Genomic DNA, 21,830 nt, shown 5'->3' with positions numbered 1-21,830 from the left:
ACCTTTTATTAATAAACTGCTATCTCTCAAAAACAGGATCTTACAGGGTAGGTAAAACACTTCCTGGATCTATCTGGCTCACATGCCATAACTTAAAGCCTACAAGGAATTGTTTTTACAGCTAGTGACTTTAACGCAGATGCCAAACTGCTGCGCTGGATCGAGTCCTCAAAATTAGTCAAACATAATTTGCCTCGTACCTTCCAAACTATTTACTTCACGTCCAAATGCTATTGAGAAGCACATTCTTCCTGGGTCTACCTCACAACCAGAGGCAAGCTGAAATCAAAATAAGGCATTTGATAGCATGACTTAGTGTCATGTCTGCATTTATGTTAAGCTTGCCTCATTTTCTACAGAAGACATAAGCGTCATTGCTGCGCAGCAGCATGATTGCTTCAAAGGTACTAGCAAAGAATTTAAACCCCTTTGCACCACGGTGGACTAGCACGGCTTTATATTCGGTGCTTTTCTGATGAACAGTCGCGCTATGTAAAAAAGTCCTTTTTGTAAGTTCATGTCACTTGACAGATGAAAGCGGCAGCACTTCAGACACAAGTATAAAAATAAAACTGCAGCCACTGAAATATAGCTACCTGGTCTGCGGTACAATGATACAGTTTCAGTTAAATTAAAGAGAGATGACGTCAGTGTAATCAAAACCTCTTGAGCAAGCCTGAGCTTTCTAACGGATTAAGAAGTCTGTATTGTTCCTTATCATGATATTCCAGTTTAAGTGGCTGTTCTTACTTTTCACAGGTGCCAAAAAAACCGACAAACGCTGTATTCGCAGTTCTTTCAGTTTTCCACTACCCATTACGACCAATGAAATAAGTATTACTGCAAGAGGGATTTTAAAGCTACCCTTTCTGGGGGACTTTCCTGGTGGAGACTGACATTGCCAAGGCCCTTGGGTCTTCGGCTGCGGGTACCCCGTGGGCCAGCGTTGACCTGGCCGGGCCGGGATGCATGTGCGGGAGCTGCCTGGAGTCAGGGGGGCGCTTAAAATGTGCAAAAATCTCAACCAACACAGAAGCCCTTGGACCGAAGAGGTTTGGAGCAGTCCTCAGGCCTCCCTCCAAACCCCCTCACACCCTACAACTGCAATAAAAATCCTGCAAAAAGTTACCTCCCTCCTAAGTATTTTGTACCAAAAAATCAGAGGCACTGAGTATTTTGGGAGGGAAAAATCTTACAGATGAGTTGATTCTTGAAAAAGTGGTACAGCCTGAATACACACGAACTTAGGAGCTCAGTTTACACCAAGGTGTTATTAATATGATAAAACAAGTGTGATTAAAGTATTGTTTAAATGTATATAGTTTTTCTTCATTGCACTTGGCTGTCTGATGCAAATCCCTGTTGGGCCATACTATAGGTGAACAATAAGATATTTTGCTATAGCTTAAACAAGTCATATTTCATTGCAGCTAATCTGAAATAAGCCTTGTTAAAATCGCAGTAAGTGCTCATATAGCCCTTAACACTGGTTTACGTGACCTGGCTTAAAATCACTCTCAGCTTTCTCAAGCATATCATCTTTTAGATCACTACCTAGAAACATAAAAAGAAATAATAAATATAAAACTTCCTGCTTTAGCAAACTGTATCACACTTACCTACTGAAGAAGGTATCCGCAATGCAAATGCAGTCATCAATTAGACAGTAATTAATCTAGCATTTCAAAACACTGGGGTATTTGAAAGATTCAGTACGCAGCAGTTAACAGTGTTTCAACAACTAATTGTTCAACTTTTACTTTTCAAGTATACCATGTACTTACTTTAAATAGAACTGATAAATTGAAAATGTAAATTGGACTGCATTTTTAAACTAAGTTAGAGATTTGTCTATTCTCCGTTTTTTGTTATGCATCATTTTTCTAATAAAGCAGGGATTTTTTTCATTCCCGTTATCGCTGATAGGAATTCTTCCATGCTTCTCAAAGCTAATGTAATAAAACTACATAAAATGTTTAAGAAAAGCCCCATTAAAATATACAAAGCATACTAATTCACAAAGTCAAAGTCAAAGCAGGGCAGAAATATGTGCTTTAATAAAACTATGTCTGTTGTAAATAACTATTCAAGCACAGTCATTTTTTTGCAAATTGCATGGGATATAGCTTAGCCTACTAGAAGCAAAGACTCGCTCAGTGGGATAAATGCATCTTAGTCAAAAATAGATTAAAAGATACAGCGGAGCCATCAATAAGAACCAGATAGCGCAGTATTGTTTGCTGTTTGTTTTGAAGCAGTAATTGCAGATCCCAGGATTTCAATAAATCTGTGCACATCACGGAAAGAATTGTAGAGAGGAACTGGGGCAACACGAAGCGCGTGTGGTTCTCGCATGTCACACTGTAAAACAGAAAGAGAGTGCTTTGTAAATTAAGGTCACTTCTTTGTCTTTTTTTTTTTCTTAAATGTGTGCCAACCTTGTCTTAGTGGAATTACACCAAGGAAGAACAACCGACTAGACAGAGGGGGAAGAATATTTATGCAGACATGTGTCTAAAACTGCGGCACCCCTAAGAAACTCTCTTCAGGAGCGTTATCCAGGCTCCGCAATCCTGTAAACTATGCTGAATTTATACCTTTAGCACCTAGAGCAACCTGTAGTTAGAGCCTCACAGGTGACAAAAAAGCAACAATAGAAGCACACCAGTATCATAGTCTCTTGTACTCAAGGTACACGTAACCTCAGAGGACTTGCAGTAACTTTTTTTCCTTCTGCAAATTTACACATTTTGCTGAACGTAATAATCTCAAATGTAAAACATACTACTGCATCGCAAAGACAAGCCAACAGCAGGAGGCCCTATGCCCTCTTAAAAGCAGCAGTTCCTGGAATTCCCTGGCAGCCCCAAAACATAGGCATATTTAGCCTATAAGAGCTGCCCTTTGGGAACACAAGTCACCAGCAGAAATAAAACTCATATATCATTTGTACGGCATTACGCTATCAGCCTAACCTCCCAGCACTTCTAAATCACCAAATGTATAGCCTTAAATTCAGCTTTTATTCTTTCCGAGTAGCGCTCACTGGTAACCACACCATTACGTATCATTATGTTTCAGCAGCCTCTTTTCCTGAGTGCTAACACACATCTCTAAGAAAATGATAGCTTTTTAATTTGTCCACCTCGGCACCTTGCAAAGAACAAAACGTTGGCCATTTGTAGATCGTGAAAGGGACAGATTTGTGTTCAGAGCTCCGTATTAGCGTTAGGTTGTGGGTATCCAAGTTCTGGCATTCGGGATGGCAAGCGCAGCCTCCGCTCGGCTTATTACTGACTGCCAGAGGGCAATCGCAAAGAAGTTTAGGGTGCAAACTTCCATTTTTAACTCCAAATTCCTCCAAACTTAGAGCAAGCGCCCTTGACCTATCTGGAAGGTGGAAACACCAGGTCCTTCAGCATCCCCTGGCTGACCCGAGGAGCCAGTCGGCGAGACCACGTGGGGAGCTGAGGGCAGGCAGCCCCGCTGCGGCACAGCAGGGTTTCCCACAGGACCCTGGCGTTGCACAGGTGACAATTTACAGGCTAAGAAATATTTTACAGACTAAGAAATAATTTACAAAATGACACTGCCAATATCCTTCATATGATTGTTCTCACATGGGAGACGCTATGCGAGCGCTCGTCATCATCCCATTACTTCAGTACACAAAAAGCACGATCCTATCTAAAGCCCCTCCGTGAACAAAACTGGACTGAGAACCAAGAAGAACAGATTTTGTTTTCAGGATTTTGGGTGCTGTCTATTCCCCCGGTGGGCAGGGGTATCCTTGCAGTATGCTGACGCCAGTCTCAACTCCAAGAAAACGGAACGGTTCCAGATATGCCGGTATATATTTGCATGCTGAAAGACAGCTGTACGCACATGGTGATCAGCGAAATAACCTAAACGTTTCTCAATCTGCAAAAAAGATCCAGTTTTGGTTTAGGCTAAAAGAAATCACATTTCCATCATCTGAATAAACTATCTTTTATTATAAGTGAGAAGTTTATCTTCTGCAAGATCGCACTGAAACCTGCTGAAGTTACTTGAAGTCTCTCTTGGCCTTATATGAGAACATAGCAATAAAATATATAGGAATATAATATATTATAATATATATATACAGGAAGAAGAGTAAAATAATTATGCAGGTACAGGATAGGTTCTCAAAATAGGACATAAGAAGATGAAGTTTGATTTACTCACAGCTACTCCTCTCTTCTCCAGCTCTTTAAATACAGATTTGATTGGAAGGGAAAAAAATAGCGTGAGTTGGCATCCTCTTTGCTCAAGCTGAGGTGGGGTGATTATTTTAACAAAGGGCTTCTCTGGGTTTGTTTTATCCTCACTGTAGTAATGTTTTATCAGGTATTCCAAGTAACCAGTAAGTAGAACGGATTTCCTTCTCAATGCTTTCATTGTAGCTTGACCAAAAACCTATAATGATTGAAAATCATTAGAACGATAATGCATTGCTACAAAACATAAAAAGAAGTTGAAGGCAGCTAAAGCCATTTCTGGCCTTTCTAATAAGGTAAAACGTTTTGGTAATACGGCGACCAAACTCTGTTGTTCTTGCTTTCCTAGGTGGCAGGCTTCCCCATACACGTTACATCACCAGAATCAGGTGGTAATATCTGACACACGTGAGACACACATACAGCAGAACTGAAAACACAGGCTAATGTTATTACTCTAGATAATGAAAGACAACCCTGTCTTCTGTGAAACAGTTTTATACGCATCCACATCTGCATTCATGAATCTGCACACAAAAACAGTTTGCTAAGGGAGCGCTTAGGGGCGTACGCGGAGAGGATCCCCAAATTCTCTACGTGTGCAACAGCGCTGAGCAAAATTCAAAATCGCATACAAGTTCATCCTGCCTCAGGTAAGAAAAGTCGGGGGTTAGGACTGAAACAGCACGACTGATGCACAAACTGGTACCTTTGAAAACAGGAAAATCAAAGTAATGTATTGACTCTGCAGGTGTTAAGTTCTGCATAGGGAGGGTTTCAAGCTCTCTCTGCTCCAAACGAAGGAAAAAAAAAAATTTGTTTGCTTTTGGTTTAACAGCTCTTCTGCTCTTATACAGCTACAAAAAAAGCATAATGCAACGCGTTAAAGAAATTGCCTAGAAGGGCAGCACTGCTTTGTCACATTAGCAAGAACAAAAAAACGTGGCAAAACAGCATGGGAACGAGGGGAAGGCCAGGCAGTGCCTGCTGCCCCTCTGTGCTCCAGGAAGGGCTCAGCTACAGGAAACAGTGGAAAACGTGGCCCTGGAAACAATTAACCCCTGCCTTCCCCAAAGCCTCCCCCCCCTCCTTTTTTTTTTTCCTTCCCATGCAATTAGCTGCAGGAGAAAATGACAAGATATAGGCATGTAAGTACCCGGCAGTCCCTTCAAACCAGAGTCTGGCACATAAGTGTAACATAGCTGCACCTAGACCATCCTGCCTCCCCTGAGCGCAGGTGCAAAATCAGCAGCCCTTCACAAAAATCCATAACCTCCCTCCTTGGGAAAGCACTGCTCCGGACCGGAGGAGAAACCACAGAGTAACGCGTCTAAGGTCGCTTATGTCAAGACTTGAAAAAGCGCACGAAGAGGTAACCGAGCAATCTGACTTGATTTACACCAAGCCCTGGCTTCCAACAGCATCGGGAAAGCGCTTTTTTGTAGACTATCCCAGTTATTCCATGGCGCGATCAGGACCACAAAAGGCCACACCACTGGTGCAGGTCAGCACGCACCCAGAAGCGTTTCCCCTACGCGCAGGTAAGTTTCATGCACCCACAACCATTTCGCACGTTACTGGGGGCAAAAGGGACACCTGCCTCCTATTGCAGCGGGCTGGCTCTCCATAGGCAGCATGCAAAAAACTGTTTACTCAGGCTTTGTGCAAGGAATATTTGGGGGTGAAGTTTTAGAAAAAGATTTTCTGAACGTGTCTGTAGAGTGCTCCCCCTTCCCCCCCCCCCAAAAGGGAGCAGTTCCTGCTGCAACAGTTGCTTTAGGTGTGTTACTGAGGAATAACACGCATTAACACTTTCCATTGGAAACGATGCCTCCTGCTTAATGGGTCCCCGCAAAGGGGACCTGCAATTTCACCCGCCACCTCTTGCCAGGCACAGGCACTATTTTGTTTCCTGCTTTAGGGGAGCGATGAGCGCTGGGGAAACCCTGGCAGCACGAAAAGGCGATGCAGCGTTGGGAGGGGGAGGCCGTGGGGATTGCACAGCCCTCATTGCTCGCGGCTCCCCGTGGCGGGTGAAGCAGCACCAGCCTGTACGAGCCAGAGCCTCCCGCTTAGTTCGGAGGTCACACGAAACATCCACACACAGTGGACGCTTAATGGCTAACGAAGGAAGTGTCGGGGGGAAGGAGCAGGATAGCGGTGCCCTTCGCCGTCCTGCAGCTTTGCATGCAAGCTGCAGAGAGCGGAAGCGGCAATTTTCTGACTTTATTTACTAAAAATGCAGTAGCTTAAGCAAACAAAGAGGAGGAACGTACAGTGCACAGAGGATGCTCTTTGTTCCAGCATCAGCTTTACCGTTACACTATAGTTAGCAGCATGCTGTTGAAAATAAATCTGTCCCACTTATACTAGTGGCAAAAACCTCGACTTGCAAAGCAGGTTAGGAAAAACGATAATATAGTCACATAGAGAAATCCATGTAAAGCCACTCTTTCCATCCACAGAGATCTGCAGTCTTGCATTACAGAGCTGAGTCGCCCAGGATGGAAACGCAGGGTATTGCCGTGCCGCCGGTGCGATCCCTTGTTCAAAGCCACCTCCCTGCGCCGGGACAGGCTGCTCCGCGTTAATAAATAAAACTAATAAAGCAATAAAAAGAAAACCAGCCCAGAACGACATCGCGCTCGCAAATTCCCTCTTTTAGGGAGCATTCGTGGGTTTCTGCCTGTTCTGTTTGTAATAAAAGCAGATACGATGGATGACACATTCCCAGAGCCACTTGTTCAATTTAAACCGTGTGACACTGAGCGGTTTTTTTCTCGCCTTTTCTTCATAGAGAAGCCGAGTGGGTTTTGTCCGGGGAAATATATGTTGAAGCGACTCTGGATGTCGCCTTTCGGAGCTTCGCGGGTCCTGCCTAGGGCGATGATCTCCAGCTGCATCCTTCCCATAATTACTCTGAGCTAGCTCTGCATAGCTGCCATTCGTACCCAAAGAGGCTGGAGAAACACAGTTTTAGCATTTACGCCTGTCTAAAAGTTAGAGGTGCAAATCTCACCTGTACCGAATCCAACAGCAAAGTCTGTGAGAACAGTGAAGGAATAGGCATAATTATACGTGGCCTTTTTGTCTCAAGGTTTCTCTGCTCCCCGCCCCCGCCTTTCCTTTTTACCTTTTCTGGCATTTTTAAGGAAGACAACAAAAAGACACAACATTCTTTTAGCTTAGATTCAGGGTTAAAGTAAAGCAGTTACTTACCTCTAAACTAGCTTGCAGAGCACAGACCAGTAAAATTGGAGGATTCGATAACCGAAAGCCATTAATTCCTTCACTTAGTTGCAATTCTGGAAAATGAATAAAGGATATTAATGTTTTTGATTTTTTCACTCTTAATGTATTGGACCTTATCTTGAAGTCTGTCCTAATGCAATAAAATATATCGCTAACATGGCCTTTAGGAATCAGTCATTAAAAGGAAACAGTAATCTATTCACAGCTAATACTTTTAACTTCCAGAGAAGCCCAATTTTATCCAGCAGAAGATCTCATTAGCTGCTTCACGGGAACTAGAGAACTGCAATTAATGTGTTTAAATGGTGTGTGTTAAAACCACCTTTACAGTTGAATCTCTTTTAACACCGGTATAAACCAGAGAAACTCCCAGTCAGCAGAGGCACACTCATGTGAAGCCAGAGCGCACGATTAGGGAATCATGTTCCTTAACTTGATTAAAATGATGAGACGTGTGGGAGACCACATATGCAGATCAAACGTAGCTTCAGGCCACGTATAGAAGTTGCATAGACTTTGGGCTGTGAAATCTCACAAAAATCTCTTTATTAAAGGCAAAAAGCCTCACTGTAAGTTCTATGTCATTATTTATATTTTATGCTCCAGCACCAGAGCAAGAGAATGTTGCAAGGGAAATGGTCTAATGGTCTAATTTTATAATGATTATTGCCCAACTTCTCCCTATCAACTGTCTGTGGAGATAAATAAACAACTTTCTTCTAACAGTATTTCAAGGTAATTTGTCTCTCCTGCTGGCTTTTTATAGTGCCACTGACTTCCATTTGGTCAGAAAACAAAGACAAGGCAGAGATGAGCTCTGCAGTCAAAGTCACATCAGCAGGGATTGCCACAGAAAACCACACACATGCCCAAAAAACCCCAAAGCAAAAAGCTCCTTTCTCACAAACCTTCAGACCATTTTTGCTGCAGTGCTTTAAGACAGAGCTGCAAAAGTGTCTGGGTGTCAGATGTAGAAAGGACTCCTCATTTCCACACACTTTGGGGCAATAAATATTCAGCTTCTTTCAGAGGTTTGGTTTCGTCTCATACGCCATCCACTGCTAGTGCAGGGGATTTGAAGATACTGAAACATTGGTGACATTTCGTCACTTATGTCAGATTGCCTTACCTTTATTCACATAATTTCTCATTAATTCCCGTGCAACTAATCCTAAAGTAAGATATTAACCAGCGTGAATGATAGCAGACCCTCGCTCCTCAGCGACTTATAAATTTAATGCACTGAGATACTCCGAAACTTTCATCCATAGTCTACATCTACATTTTGAAGGGGTTTTAGTGTATTTAAGCAAAATGTCTGGAAGCAGATAACAAGATCAGCATGCCTAGAGATCAAATTTATTCCTCTATTTACTTTGACTCCACTGTGCTACATATTTGGGATGAGTTTAGTTTATATAATACCTTTAACATAGGTAAAATACAAATTTCTCTTTTCTACTTAAATTACTGTAAAAGTGATGCTGGTTATATAAAACCATCACATGAAGTAAAACTGAAAGCATAAAAATACATACTGTTTTCCATGAGGAATCGTGTTTTGAATTCATGACCCCACCAGCCAATTAGCCTAAAATTGGTCAAAGAAAGTAAATGAAAAACAACCTTACTTTGATGTGTTTTAACTTGCATGAGAGTTAAGAAATATATAGGAAAGATTTAAGAACTATATATGTTTCTAATATAACAATGGTATAAAAAGGTAATAAATTCTATAAATAGCTAGCATTAACAATTTTTACTATTTGGAAATTTCTCTTTAACAACTAAGGATGAAATGTATTACATTTTTCAATTGACTATTGATTTCTAACAACATCCATTTTGTCTGATTCCATTTTACAAAATGAAAAATGGAACATAAATACTTCAGTCTTTTGTTCCTAAGCATTAAATTCCACTCCCCTAAAGTTTGATGACTATTGAAAGCCAGTAAGTGTTATGAAAGTCAAAACTTAATTTCACAAAGCAAAGGAATTAGTGAGAACAGTACATGGACAACAGAGTCTTCAAATAAAGATTGTGCTGGCTTTGTTTTTTCCTTGCCGTGAGATAAGGATGTGAACTCTGCAGTAAATTGCTTTTCTCTTGAAACTGAGATTATTATTCAAAAAAGACCCTTCAAAATTAAATTCAAGACAATTTAATCCAAAGGCCAAATTTTTCAAATCATCTCCAAGAAAAAAGTAAAGATCTGTTACTTTGAAAATCATTTATCCCCAAGTGTTTTAAGATGACATCAGATTGTTACTGTTTCCAAACTCGAAGGGTAATGTTCTCAAGGACATTGCTATAAACAGGTTTCCAATCCATGCAGAGACATACAGAGAAATAAGTTTCCGGTAGTGGATGAGATGCTTTTTGCATTCTTTATGGTACTGGTACCAAAATAGGATTGAGATACCATCAAGTATTGCAGTGATATTAATCTTTCTGGAGGAGAGGTCGATGGATTGGACACCCGAGTGGAGTCAGGGCTGGAGGGTTTTCTCCTGTCTCCCAGAGCAGCTGGATCAGACCCAGTGTCCGGGCACCCCAAGATGCAAAGAGTACTGGAGAGCAGCAGACAGGAAGGCAGCACGGCCTGCCTCCCTTCCCACCCTAATAATGCCGGGTTTCCCTCCATATTTCAACCCTCATGTTGTTACAACACGTAAGAAGTCATGGCCAAAGACTTCTTCCTGAGGTCTCTGGAGATGGAGGTATAAACAGTATTTCTTCCAAGGCTTTGCTCAGTTTTCTCTATGCCAGGCAGCAGAGGTGATAGGGATAAAGCCTGGCCACGTTCAAAAGTTGTCGTAGTATAAAAATCTACAAGTAACAGCTCATTGTAGATCAGCCTTCCTGGAGATAAACAAGGAAAAAAGAAAATAGCCCCTCTCTAAAGCAGGAACACTTCTCTGCACTACGCTTTGAAAACTTAACTCTGTAATACGAAGACCACGTTTGAGTTAAAGACTTGTTATAGACTTATAGAGTCTTATTGTGCATAGTGTAAAATAAAGTACTTGGTATTTCTGTATAACAACATGGGTTTTATGTTGTCTTTCTATGAAAGGCTCTGAGCTGCATCTAAACAAAGTGCAGACAGAAAAAGCATGGAATTTTTTATTGCTGCATGATGTTTCTACTCTAAGACCCATGAAAATCAATAGTGCAATACACATTCATTTCAAATGAGATATTACATTGCCAAAATAAATATACTCCAAATAAAATATGCTACAGGTTCTGCCCATGTGACTCCTTTACTGATGCTTTGAATCATAAAAGATATTTCAGCTATTTAGTATTACTGTATAATACCTATAGAATATTTTGCCATAAAACCTGAATTACTGTATATTACTACAACTTCCTGCTGATGTCAATGGCACACACATTCCATGAATTCCAAAAGCTTAACCTACCAAAAACCATGAAACGTAGCATGCGGCGAAAACAATAACAGGTTGCATTTGGACCACATCCTAAAGTCAACTCCGGTTGTTTCTCAAAAGCTCAAAGTTTATTAACTCTGAAGCTGGCTTAAAACCAGACCTCTGCTGCAATGCCTTGTTTGGAACTTGGAAACTGAAATTTCAAAACTTTTCCAAAATGACAGAATGAAAAGACAGTTTTAGCTGTCTTGCCCTTTCTTCCCCCCAATCCCGGCTGTTCTAGAGCTTCAGAAGTTTCACTACAGGATGTGCACTTTGAGGCAGCTCTGGTCCTCAACCATCATTGATCTAATGGTCCATATGGATGTCATATTATTTGACACTTAAGTTGACAGGCTTCAGAGTGCTGAAATTAACAAAATCTTTACAAATTAGCAATTTGCTGTTTACAATTTTCTGTGAAAAATTTGAAATGAGGGTTGCCACTGCTATGCCAAATTTCAGCCTGTTTTGATGGGAAATAGCTTAGGTGTTAAACCCTAAACATAAGGCTCTATAAATGCTCGCTAAAAATAATAGGCAGTAAAACTGCACATTCAGATGCTGCAGTAAAATTTTGTATTGAAGAGTTGTTGCTCTGCACGCAAAATGAGTATTTTGAAGCACAGTCACCATTTTGTCTATTCTTGCTCCAAAAACAGACACCGAGTTCTAAATAGATTTTGAATTCCAAGCCATAATCTCTGCAAAAGCATAACATAGGAGGATCTCAGAAGTCATATTTGATGCCCTTGTATTTAAAAACACCTTAAACTTGTATACAACTGGACTCTAGAGTCAAAACATTCTCATTGTAGATAAAGCCCAGTTCATGAGTAACTGAAAATGGAAGGTGAGTTGTTTTCTTTTCTCCCTCAAATAAAACCCATGTCCTCGTGTTGTGACCACAATGAGAACTTCCCAGAGAATTCTGTAACCTTCCAAACTGTGCACAGAACTAGTTTTCAAATGTGCAACATACAATTGAAAGCAAGCTATTACTTGCCTAATTTCATGACAAATAGGCATGAAAGCTTTTCAAATTCCTTATTTTATCCCAAAATTTTTCCTCATTTTACAACTCAATCAGCAAACATTTGCTGAGTTAGAAAATGCTTCCTTTTAAGCACGTTTACACCAGGGAACAATCCCTTCAATAAGTATTTTTATTTAGCTCATTTTCCCCCTTCCTATCTGTATGCATTAGAGTGAAGCACTGGTAGTTCATAACTTGAGCCATCTCGTTTGTAGTTGCATTAATGATGCACGAGCGTGGGATATAATGATGATGAAGTATATGCAGTGTAGACATCAAAGAAGATCCAGTTAAAGAACATAGGAAAAATACAAAAAAAAAAATCCCTTTGACCTTTGCTTCGAGTTACAGACAATCATGCTACTCATTTATAATTTACAGCCTGAAGCAACACAGGTCTCATTTCCCGTCTTGGAGAGAAAAAAGAAAAACTCTTGAGTAGTGATAGAGAAAACAGGGAAACATTATTAACGTAGTCTGACTTTTCCAATCCATGGCAATGCATACCAGACCTCTTGTCATTATATTGGGTGAGAATCATTTTCTGTCCACAAGAAAGCATATCAAAAAGCCACAGCAGGAACGCAGTGCAAAGGGAGCAATACTTCATGCTGAACTTGCCAGCTGCACTGTGCATGGAGCAGTTTGTCTCCCGTCAGCAATTAGATCACAACTCTACCGAGAAGTTTCCTATGTCTTTCTTAAATTGTATCTGTATTAGGGGTGTACACAGCAAACCATGCTAGGGACCTGAAACTATGGATTATGTTAAATCATAAATAGGCAGTTTTGGGGGGCAGTTTGCAAAAGCTTCCAAGTGGTGGCAAGGCTTTGTTTAATTTTCCATTCTACTATTTAACCTACGAGTAAGAGGAAGGAATCAATATTTGGGAGTTAGTAAGATACTTTTTCCCTGCACTTGTCTGTAGAAGGAAACTCAGAGCTTTACAATGGAGGAATTTCAGACCCTTCCTTCCATGCTGTCTACAAAGGTAACAATACAGAAAAGAGAATGAAAGGGCTAACCATAATCGTTAAGCTCAGTTTCCTGCAATCCCACACATCCATGACATAAACGGCTAGTTTAAAAGGGTCCATAGCACATCAATTCCATGTGCTTAGGGCTCACAATATCCTTAAGACCTGTAAAAGATTACCAAGAAGCACACTACAGTGTGAAACAGGCATAGGTTAACTGTGTCTCCAATATCCCTCCGTCAGTGGGGAACGTGTTAAATAAACTACTACAAGGTCTTAATAATTAGACTACTAAAACAGACAAAAAGCCTGTCTGAGGTTAGGGACAAGCTGTATCGATTATGGTGATTTGATTGTGTTTGAGCACCATCCAGCATGCTACCTAAGAGAGCACAATGGTACCAGACTGCTAATACCACATCCCGAGACCAGCTCTGCCCAGCCTCAGCTTGGTATAACCAATGGTATAACTCCCAAAGTGCAAAAGTACTCCTTAATATGACTTACATCCATATATGAATCTAACACACAAAAGTTTAGTACTAGATCTTGAGCAGCGTCCTGAGGCTCCATGTAGCACAATATAGATATTAAAAAGTAGCCAGGACTGAAGTCTTGAGCAGGAGCACCTCCTAATGCTGCTATATTCAGGTGAAAATCAATTCCAGACCCTAAAGTCATAAACTGTTGTATCACCCTCCCAAAGCCATCTGACTCTTGCCCAAATTTCCCACATTGCTTGCGGAACATTTTCAGAACTCTTGCTGATTTTTCTCAGTCTGTTCTTCTCTAAGTTTGCAGCTGTTGGTCTGCTTTGAATAGGTTTTAAGAAAAGCCCAGCCACTAAAAAGTTTCTTTGCTCCATAGTCCTCCTCCCCCAGAGGGGCCCATAAAGTTTCCAGTAACTCAGTAACAGAATGACACTCATTCTCACTGTGTTAGCATAAAAAAAATCGGGGTACTCACTTCCCTTACAAGTTTCCCATATGCCTTCTGGAGGCATCAAGTATACAATATCTGTACATTTCTCATAAACAGAGTTAAAAAACCCTAACCTAATAGTCACAAGAGGGAAGAGAGTACCAGGGTATACGTCACGAACTATAAAGACTCAAGCATGGACTGACCGGGCCAAACCAGGGCCAGCAGGCTGCAACCAGCAAGAGAGGACAGGGCACAGGCAAAGGGAGGAGAAGAGCCAGGCAGCCACATCTATCTCACCCTCACAGAGTCCAGTGCACTCATACATCTAACTCAACGGCACAAAGCTCATGAAAAACCAGCCTACACATCTGAGACTTGCACAAAGCCAGTATTTGAGTGCGCATGGTCTGCTAGGGCTTCAGGCAGACTTTGCAGGCAGACATGACGTCCAGGCTCAACAGTCAGGGCACTATCCATTCTGTTCTGCATTAATTTTATTGCTTTTTTTAATTGCAATTTTTAAATATATATGTATGTATATATACACATATATAGATATATGTATATTGCATTAACTTTATTGCAAGCCCAAGGACACAATTGTGCTCCTCTGGATTTAATGCCAAAATTTAGAATAAATAGCAAAATAAAAAGCCACAACATATTACATTGCATATTTTTGGCTGACTGGGGTTTGAAAGGGAGTTCAATTTTCTTTGCTGTCACAGACTTGCCTGATCATGGATGAGTCATTTAGTCTTTCTGTGCCTCAAGCTCTCATCTCTAGAAATGATGCTGAGTAGTGACCTGACTCTCTGGTGAGTGGTGAAAATATATTCATTACCATGTTTTCACGTACTTAGTAATGAGGACCACGTAAGCATAGCAAAATAGATTTCCTTGGAGTATTGTACACTGGATTTTTTGAAATACAGATGGGCAGAGGGAAGTGGGAGGTAATGGTTGATGGCACCGTTTTCTTTTTTCCCCTCATTATCCTCTCGGGCTCAAAAGTTTTAGAGTTCAGAATTTTTTTTTTTTCTTGCTCCGTGTCACTTAACAGCACTTATGTTAAGAAAGAAAAAAGGAAAAAAAAAAAAAAAAAACACCACCCAGCATTGCCATCACTTAATTCCATACAGCGGTTTACTGAAACAAACCCAAAAAGGTAGGGTAGGACATCCACATGCCACATCTGTGCCACCTGAAACCTGAGCTGCTGTTTGGTTGAAATGCACTCCTGCAAACCATACCTATCTCAGCCCACCTGATTACATTGCGGCTCAGCCTACCTAATACTGAGCACAGCAGCACTGTCCTATTTTAACCCACTGCTCCCCTGCTGACCGCTTGCTGGAAGAAAGGAAGGAAACATTTCAAGCAATATTTGGTGTGGCGATGAGGGGGTCTGTTTATTCAAAATAAGGTAATTGAAAAGAGACTCCCGGTTTCATCACCAAAGTGCAGATTTCAGAGATTTTAACCCTTCTGTGTAGGTGAAAATCTTCATATACTATGAAGCTGTCAGTTCTGAAGTATACTTCATAGCATATATGCTTGGCTAGGATTTGCATGGGGGATTAAGGGAGTTAGCAGCTAGCCCCTGCTAGATGCCAGTAATATCGCGAAACCTAACTCTGTCTCCTTCAGAAAACCTTGCCAAGATTGCCAGAAGCTATATTTAAAGTCTGAGGTGGTTTTTTTCCTCCCTTATATCTACTGCTTAGATATCCTTCATCCCAAATGGTAAGATTGGACTTATTTCATTATTCTCCTCTGTGCAGCATCTGTGGTTAATGTTAAATAGAATCTGTTGTGAGAATTTGAAAAGCTTGAAGCCCAGGTAATTATTAGTTTCAGACTTCTGTAGCTCTGGACTCTCACATACCCTGATGCTTTCCTTACCCTTTTCAACTCATTACAAATGTTTCCTAATTATTAGGCATATGTGACTTCTGAGCATTACCATGCATTATTAATGGACCAGTCTTAGAACTTAATAAAAAAATCAAAACTCCTCATGAAAAGTTGCTTCTGTGAAAGAAGTAACATTTCATATTTAATATCAATGTGGCTTTACTTTGACAAAAGACCAAAGTGATATGATTGTATTAGAAGCTAATAGCATGACATCTTTCTTCTGTTAAGTAGTTTGCATTTTTAGTACAATCTAAAAGGGAGACAATTTTTCTTCTCTATTTTGAGACTTGTCTTAGTTAAAAATGGTTAAATTCACTTTCTGCCTAGTAGCAAATTTTAACAGCATAGATCAAAATCCCTAAACACAGTTTCATAATCTAAATATTGACAGAGTTAATTATGCAGCTGCAACAAATGAAATTACAAAATCCTCTACATTTGAGTAATCAGCATCACCCTTTTTCCAAAAGGAGCTGGACAGCGCTCTCAGCTCCTGGACTTCACTCTTCTCAGGGATGCAGAATTTACCACAACTATTGCAACAATTAGGGACAGTCTTGGGTGAAAAGCCTGTCTGTTTGGTCAATCAAGTACAAGGTGATTTACAGCTGATAGGTATTTGAAGATAGAGGCTACACATGTTCTTGAATTGATTTTTTTCCTCGTTAGTTTTAAACTCAACACAAGTGGGAATACACCAATCTCAGCATGTGCCTCCCTATTACCCCTCCAGGTCAAAATAAGAGGAGATTGAGTTCACTTCTGCAGCTGGAAGCAAGTTGCTGTTTTCAGAGGATGGGGAAGAGAAATGGCTGTAACACTGGGCAATGCAATCAGGGCACAGTGGCCTCGCACAGCGCTCCCCGTGAAACCTCAAAGGCACCTGCGATGAGGGATGATAACTTCATTTGCCATGATGAGGCAAAAGAAAGGCATAATCAAGCAGCACAAAAAACAGAGCCTAAATTAAATCCTGGGGAAAAAGTCTTCCAAAAAAGCCACCCCTCTAAGGCTAATGAAGTTGAATTAAAAACTGTTAAATCAGCTTTGAACAACTATTATCACAAAGTGCTCATATATCACTTCCACTAGCCAAACATGAGATATATGAAAAGGAGGAATACAGCCAACAGTATGTGAGCACATTTAGTAAGAGGAAATCAAATCCTCTGCCTAACACCAGAAATTAAAAATCAAGCAGGGAGCCAATTTACTCATAGAGATATTAATAAAGTTCTCAGTGATCTTTATAAAGTATTGAATAGTTCCCAATTATATAATGGTGATAAAAAAAGCATATTACATTTGTTAAGAACTCAGTAAATTTTTCTAGGCTGTTTGAGATGGATTAAATTAAATAAGAAGCAAAAGCAACAATCCCTCCTAGAGGTACTTTTAAATGTGAATTCTGACTTAAAGGAGACTTGGATGGCTTTGATTACCATGATGCACTTACTGAACTATACACAGTCTCCTCAATTCCTTGAATGAATCTTTGAGGGGATGATATCAAAATAGATTACTAAATAATACATACATCTGACTGAACCACAGTATAAAAATTTTAAGATCTGGGAAGCTGTGCTTCCTCAGGTCTTCATTGTTTTTGAATACAGCAATGGCAGTATTAATACAAGATCTTTATCATACTAGAATCCTTATTAGCTGAAGCGTAAGAATTATCACCTCTGCTCTTTGCCTGAAAGAAGGAACAATTCACATTAGATGACTGTGTTTTTGTTCTGTTTTTTCAGTGTATGTCAGTGGACAGGCTGGAACTAATTGAATTCAAAGTTTTAAGAGTCAGAGGGACCACAAAATCCAGTTGTTTTTCAAAATACTTACTACCAATAAGTGATACACAATGAGAAATGAACTCAACCTTGAGTTTACAGAGCTGAACTCTAAGACAGTAAACCATTAAGAGAACATAAACGAGCATCTTTTGATGAGGGACTCTAAAAACAACCCCAAAACAGAGCCGAAATTTTGTAAGAAAACACAACAGAAACATGACTTAGGGACCTTTCTCTAAAAGGAGCGGGCAAGAAGGCATGAGGATGTCATGAAGCTCTCCAAGAAGCTGCGTGATCCCAGGGCTGTGGCCAAAGCAGGAAGGTATTTGGCCACAGCAAGGCGAGCTCTGGGACACGCTCTGTGTATGAGATCCCAGCAACTCGGAGGTGAACGGATAACTGAACATTACAAGAATATACTCCAGGGGACATAAATCAATAAAATTTAAGTGTACTAATGGCACGAAAATGTAAAGGACCATAGCTGCTACTTTGCGATCAGCGCAGTTTGAGGCATATCAAGATATTGAAAACACATTCAGTACTGAAGAACTGGGAACAGTTCTTCATTATGCACTAAGGAACTAACACATGTATAACAAACCTGACGTTTAAAGGACACGTGCTTAAATGAGAGTCTTAGGAGGAAAACTTCAGAGTAAAAAAAAGGGAATATGAGGTGGAAAAAGTGAAAAATGATCAAATACTGAGAATGAGACAACATATAGAGGAAAATCTGAAACACCAAATTGCGTTAGGTCCAGCAGATTTCTGAACAGAGGTAAGAGAACTCTTAACGGAAACAGCAGATGATTTACTCAATGTTTTTGTTGAACATAAACTTTTTTCTTCCCTAGGAGAGAAAGTGGCTGGATCGGGTTTTGTGAGGCGAGTGCATAAACGCAGAGATTAAGAAAGAAGTACAAGAGGGGAGATAAAACTTCCGTTTGTGACTATTGTCAGAGGTGTGTGACACCAGCTCCTGTTAGATCTCTGAAATCTCACTCAGCAGGAAGGAAATGAGCTCATTGCCCTCCCTTTTTGGCAAACCCAAGGCGCAGCAGAGAGGCGCTTTCAAAACTACCTCCCACTTAAAAGCAGAAAACTGAGGCACAAAGAGCATGCAGCTAACAACGTAAGTCTTTAAGTGGCAAAAAATCTCTGCAGCCGCGCCGACTCGGAGGAGAGCCCTGGGATCTCTTCCTTGCTAGTTAACCAGGACGTAAGAACTACCCCCAGGCTACATTCACCTTTCCAACAGGCTAAGCCTATTGTGCCTTTCATGTATTCAAACAATTGTGTCTTACACCAGCTGATGAGAAAAGCTGCAGGCTGCAGTTAGGGAAACCGTGACCGTGAGAAATGTAGGCCAACCACCCTCGCATTTCCAAGGGTAGGAGTAGGAAGAGGCAGTGGCAGACTCTGAACAGTTTTATGTCCTGCCAGCATGATCCAGAAGGAGAGGTGCACAAGAAATTTGAATTGACCCTGTCATATAAGCTAGTTCTGGAGACAGCAAGTATCAGGTAGGCTGATAAGACCTAGCTAGGTAAACTGGCCAGGAGGTCTGGGTACCTCCTGGAGCTGCATGGGCTTGGTAACATTACCAAACTCAACAAAAAAAAAAAAGTGACCAGCCTCAGACTAAAAAAGAGTCTATGAGAAGAAGCACTCTTTGAAGTGATACGTTTGTTCCCACTGTTGGTGTGAACATATGAAAGAGCAAGTCACAGGGCAAAGATTTAAGCATATGCAAAATCCCCAAATCTGTCCTCAGGATGTCTGCCACTAAACACACCGACGCTATAAATTTTGTTCTAGAGAAGACAGATTTGACTCATTGAAGCTAAGTGCTTTGTTTGCTTGCTTATCTCTACATACAGGTTTTGTCTAGGTTTTAGTTGCAATTTGAGTACTATTTCTTTGCTATCTTTAGCAATCTTCCTCTTTTTGATTACAAGAAGGTAAGTAAAGGCAGGGAGGTATGGGACAATACTGAAACAGGAAAAAACTGTCTTAATGGTTCAGCTGTGCATCCGCTTCAGTGCTACCATGGCTGGTGACTGCAAAGGCTCTGAGGCCTCTTCCTTCTCTCCCATGGGTTAATCCAGGCCTGCAGGTTAAAAACACAAAGGAATGCCTTGATAACAGGTGTCAAAAGCAGGAATCAGTCCATGCTTTTTAAAACCAGTATTTTACATACTTGAGAAATTTTAGAGGAAACATGTCTCCGATTTTCCACATACTCCATTTTGAGTGATCAAAACTAAAATTAAATGTCTACGGAGCATAGGAGGACACAAAAGGAAAGAAAATAGGACATTAGCCATTACTTTCACACGCACACTATCTCAAAGGTAATGCAGCTTAATATACAACAAATTTACTAGTACATAACCCCATGAGTTTACAAGGAGACATGCAGTTCCTGTTTCAAAGACCAAGACAAAGGTGATAAAACAGAGGAACACCTTCAGAGAGGAGAGAATGAAAGGATTATTTATCATGACAAAATAAGCAATATTGCTTGAAGAAATAGCTTCATTATAGGGGAGAATTTGAAGAAAAAGGGGGAGCAGATGCTTGGCACAAAACACGGAGACAATCATAGGCATGGGAGTGACATAAAAGGATGCGCAAAAGCCGAAAAGAGGAGAATGGGGATAGATGATATGGGAATAGGTGAATGCACATTAACCTCACTTTTTTTTTTTTTTCTCCCAGAGACTCTCTCTAAAGTTAAAAGATGCTCTTGGATATTTGCCATTCAGTTGGTGAACCCGAGAACACAGCCCTGCAGGCCCATCATGGGCCTAGATTGGCCTAATAAATCACTTGTCCCAAGACAATGCAATTAAGCCTAATTAGCCAATGCCTTTATTCCTAAACAGTCTCTTCCCAGGGGAGGTTTTAACTTTTGGTTTTTAAATTAGCTCAAGGAGCTAAATTGCTCTCATCTCCTTGGCAAAGAAACAGTTCATTTTTACCTTGATATGGGATACTTTATGCACTCCAGAGACAAGTATTGCACGCCACAGATAGCTGACCGATATATTACTGAACAATTTGAGCGTGCTAGGACCAGTGACAAATCCTTCTGCAAATTTGTATGCTTTTATCTGTGACCACTAACTTTTGACCTTGCTCCATTCAGTGCAGCTTCCTGGAAGCCCTCTCTTGCTTCTGCAGATCCTCTCCTTTGCCAGAGTGCTCTGATCTGATATAATTTTCAGAAAAGCTGAGCTATGCAGATCTGGTAGACTCCAAAGAAAGTTAAGGTCAGTGAAAATTTGACCATCGTGGTTCCTAGAAGCATTTTAACCAAGAGCAAATCTAGTTCTTTCCAGTATAGCAGACAAATATCTACTGTCTATACACACTATATCTACTCTATGTATATACACACTATATATGAACACATACACACAAATATACATATACATACACAACCTTTTTGTGACTGTCCTCTCATCCCAGCAAAAATCATACTATATTATTTTCAGTAATTTCACAGAAGCTTCAGCCATTTAGTTTGGGGACTATGCGGCTCTAATGCCAAATGGAATAACATGGTGTTTCCTCAGTAAGCAAGAGAATAGCTAGAGGAAAGCTCAACAGGAGCTACCAGCCCAGGAAGGAATCAAGTAGTCACTTGCAAAATAAAAAATCCTGAGCAAATAGGATCTGTCACTGGAGCTGCTGTATGCAGGGCTTCTGGGAAAAGGAGAAGGTGGAGATGCCAGGCAGCTTGGATATCTTATTTTTGTGTGTTTTATACCAATGTAAGAGTTCACGTATCAGAACAACGTGCTCTAGCATTTTCATTGGGATCGTAAGTCAAAAAGGAAACTGATCTAAAAGAAAAGGCTGATTTCTCACCTCTGTCTACAAAGAATTTGTTTGAAGATTCCCTGTGTTTCTCAAAGCTAGCATGAAATAGTTATCTTTTTGGGTGTTGTTCTTTGATTCTTTTTTATCCTGCTATAAAAGCTGGCATGCTCTTTGGACATATAGCACACACAGCATTTCTCCACATCACACAAAGTTTTTATTTTTAAACTCTACCTGCTGCTAGTCTGTGCTGAAGTTAAGTCCTGATAAATCCTTTCAATTTAAACACTAGTCGGAGTACAATTTTCATTAAATCCTCTGCTAAGGCTTATCTATTATTCTCCTGGCTGCTTTACATACATTTACTTCCCTTTCATCTTTTTAAATTGTGCCTTACTTTTTATTATAGGGA

The 21,830-nt window shown here is 40.5% G+C and overlaps 1 protein-coding gene across 9 annotated transcripts in view; it reads right to left on the bottom strand.

The window, feature by feature from the left end:
• Nucleotides 1-2,035: 2,035 nt before the first annotated feature.
• Nucleotides 2,036-21,830, bottom strand: part of KYNU (kynureninase) — a 59,395-nt gene continuing 39,600 nt past the window's right edge. For all 9 annotated transcript variants that reach the window (XM_009677352.2, XM_068949298.1, XM_068949302.1 and 6 more), the window contains 4 exons: nt 9,032-9,084; nt 7,461-7,546; nt 4,210-4,440; nt 2,036-2,361 (listed from right to left, as the gene is read on the bottom strand). In XM_009677352.2, the coding sequence (XP_009675647.2) occupies nt 2,209-2,361; nt 4,210-4,440; nt 7,461-7,546; nt 9,032-9,084 (523 nt within the window). In that variant the 3' untranslated portion in view covers nt 2,036-2,208. The remainder of the gene's footprint in view (nt 2,362-4,209; nt 4,441-7,460; nt 7,547-9,031; nt 9,085-21,830) is intronic.

Source organism: Struthio camelus, chromosome 6 (assembly GCF_040807025.1).
Source record: "Struthio camelus isolate bStrCam1 chromosome 6, bStrCam1.hap1, whole genome shotgun sequence".
Taxonomy (NCBI): domain Eukaryota; kingdom Metazoa; phylum Chordata; class Aves; order Struthioniformes; family Struthionidae; genus Struthio; species Struthio camelus.
This window is presented reverse-complemented; position numbering and strand designations above follow the sequence as displayed.